This window comes from Sinocyclocheilus rhinocerous, unplaced genomic scaffold (genome assembly GCF_001515625.1).
Source record: "Sinocyclocheilus rhinocerous isolate Xijiao unplaced genomic scaffold, SAMN03320098_v1.1 scaffold734, whole genome shotgun sequence".
Taxonomy (NCBI): domain Eukaryota; kingdom Metazoa; phylum Chordata; class Actinopteri; order Cypriniformes; family Cyprinidae; genus Sinocyclocheilus; species Sinocyclocheilus rhinocerous.
Genome location: NW_015628321.1, coordinates 43,694 through 45,427, shown reverse-complemented (window position 1 = coordinate 45,427; position 1,734 = coordinate 43,694). Strand labels below are relative to the sequence as shown.

The 1,734-nt window shown below is 39.1% G+C and overlaps 1 protein-coding gene across 1 annotated transcript in view; it reads left to right on the top strand.

The window, feature by feature from the left end:
* LOC107737411 (pre-mRNA 3' end processing protein WDR33-like) overlaps positions 1-1,734 on the top strand; it is a 19,735-nt gene that overhangs the window by 11,047 nt on the left and 6,954 nt on the right. Inside the window, 4 exon segments of the mRNA XM_016548897.1 lie at positions 613-739; positions 948-1,102; positions 1,202-1,280; positions 1,412-1,522. Of these exon segments, the coding sequence (XP_016404383.1) occupies positions 613-739; positions 948-1,102; positions 1,202-1,280; positions 1,412-1,522 (472 nt within the window).

The following is a 1,734-nucleotide window of genomic DNA, read 5'->3' as shown; positions in this document are numbered from 1 at the left end:
TTTTGGACTGAAGCAATGCAACACCCGCTGACTGCAATGATAGAGCTTGAAAGATCAAAGACAATTTTTTATATAACTCCGACTGGATTCGTCTGAAAGAAGAAAGCCATATATACCTAGGATGCCTCGGGGGTGAGTAAAACGCAGCCTAATTTTCATTTTTGGGTGAACTAACACTTTAAGGATTCATGCAGCTTCACCTAGACATTAAGAATAACAGTCTCATGCTCGCTTAATTGTTTTTGTGACAATCAATTGCACAATGTGCCCTTTAAAATAATGCCACCTTTATTTGTTAGTAGAAGTGTCCCACTTCTCAATATGCTTTTTTGAGATTTATGATTTTTCAGTGGCATTAGAAATGGAGTTTGATCCAACAATTTTTTGCTCTGGCTGTTATTTACCTTGTCTTTGCTCATTATAGAATTGTAATCAAATTATATAGCATATGTATGATCTGTATTATGTAATGCAAAATTTATGATCAAACGTTAAAAAAGGTGTTACTCTAACATAATGTTGCTCTGAAATAAGAAAGAAAAATGTGTGCAAATACACGATATGTTTCTCTTTTATTGTCACGCACTCATTCAAACTTGCATGTGTTTCCAGGTCACGGAGCAGATGTGAAGTGTGTCGATTGGCATCCCACGAAGGGCTTGGTGGTGTCCGGCAGCAAAGACAGCCAGCAACCTATTAAATTTTGGGACCCAAAGACTGGACAAAGTTTGGCAACACTGTAAGTAAGCAGACCCCTGTAAGACAGAAAAATATTGTAATCTTTGTTGCCCATGCCCAAATGGTTTGACAGGTGTTAACAGACGTCGTAAGCCATTTAATAACAAAAAAATTAGCTGCATTGCAAATCTTGGTTTGAGTTTGAGTACTTAATCAAGTAAGACAGATTAAGAAGGGCCACTAATTTTACAGTTGTGTTTTGTTCTCAGACATGCACATAAAAACACAGTCATGGAGGTGAAGTGGAACCTCAATGGCAACTGGCTATTGACGGCGTCACGTGACCATTTATGCAAACTGTTTGACATTCGCAACCTCAAAGAGGAGCTGCAGGTTTTTAGAGGACATAAGAAAGAAGCCACAGGTATAATCCTAATGAGAATGTGTATTAATCTTGTGCAGGTGAAGCAGTGTGTTGTATACATATACATTGTATACATATGTTTTCTCTTTTTGGTTGCAGCTGTAGCTTGGCACCCAGTTCATGAAGGCTTGTTTGCCAGTGGAGGCTCTGATGGATCACTGCTATTTTGGCATGCAGGGTAAGCACCGTTCAGATCCTCTTTGTACCGTATAACCATATACGGTAGCATTACTCAAAATGTAATACTATGTGGAGTAGCTTCAAATTTTGTGTTATTTGACTGCTGAAGTTGTTGGAATATTTTGCTAGTGTGGAGAAAGAGGTGGGAGGAATGGAGATGGCTCATGAAGGAATGATCTGGAGTTTAGCCTGGCATCCCCTGGGCCACATCTTGTGTTCTGGGTCTAATGACCATACCAGGTAAGTGTGTGTCAAAAAGCATGCATGTTGCGACCAAATGTGTCTATCAGGGTTGTTACATTTACCAAAATTTCAGTAGTTAATACCAATACCTGTGAAATTTCACAATTCTCAATGCCAGTTTTGTTACCACAGCAAAAAATTATATGCTATTGCAGGGGTTTTCAACCTTTTAGGACATGCGCCCCCCCAAGTTTGTCTAATTTCACTCG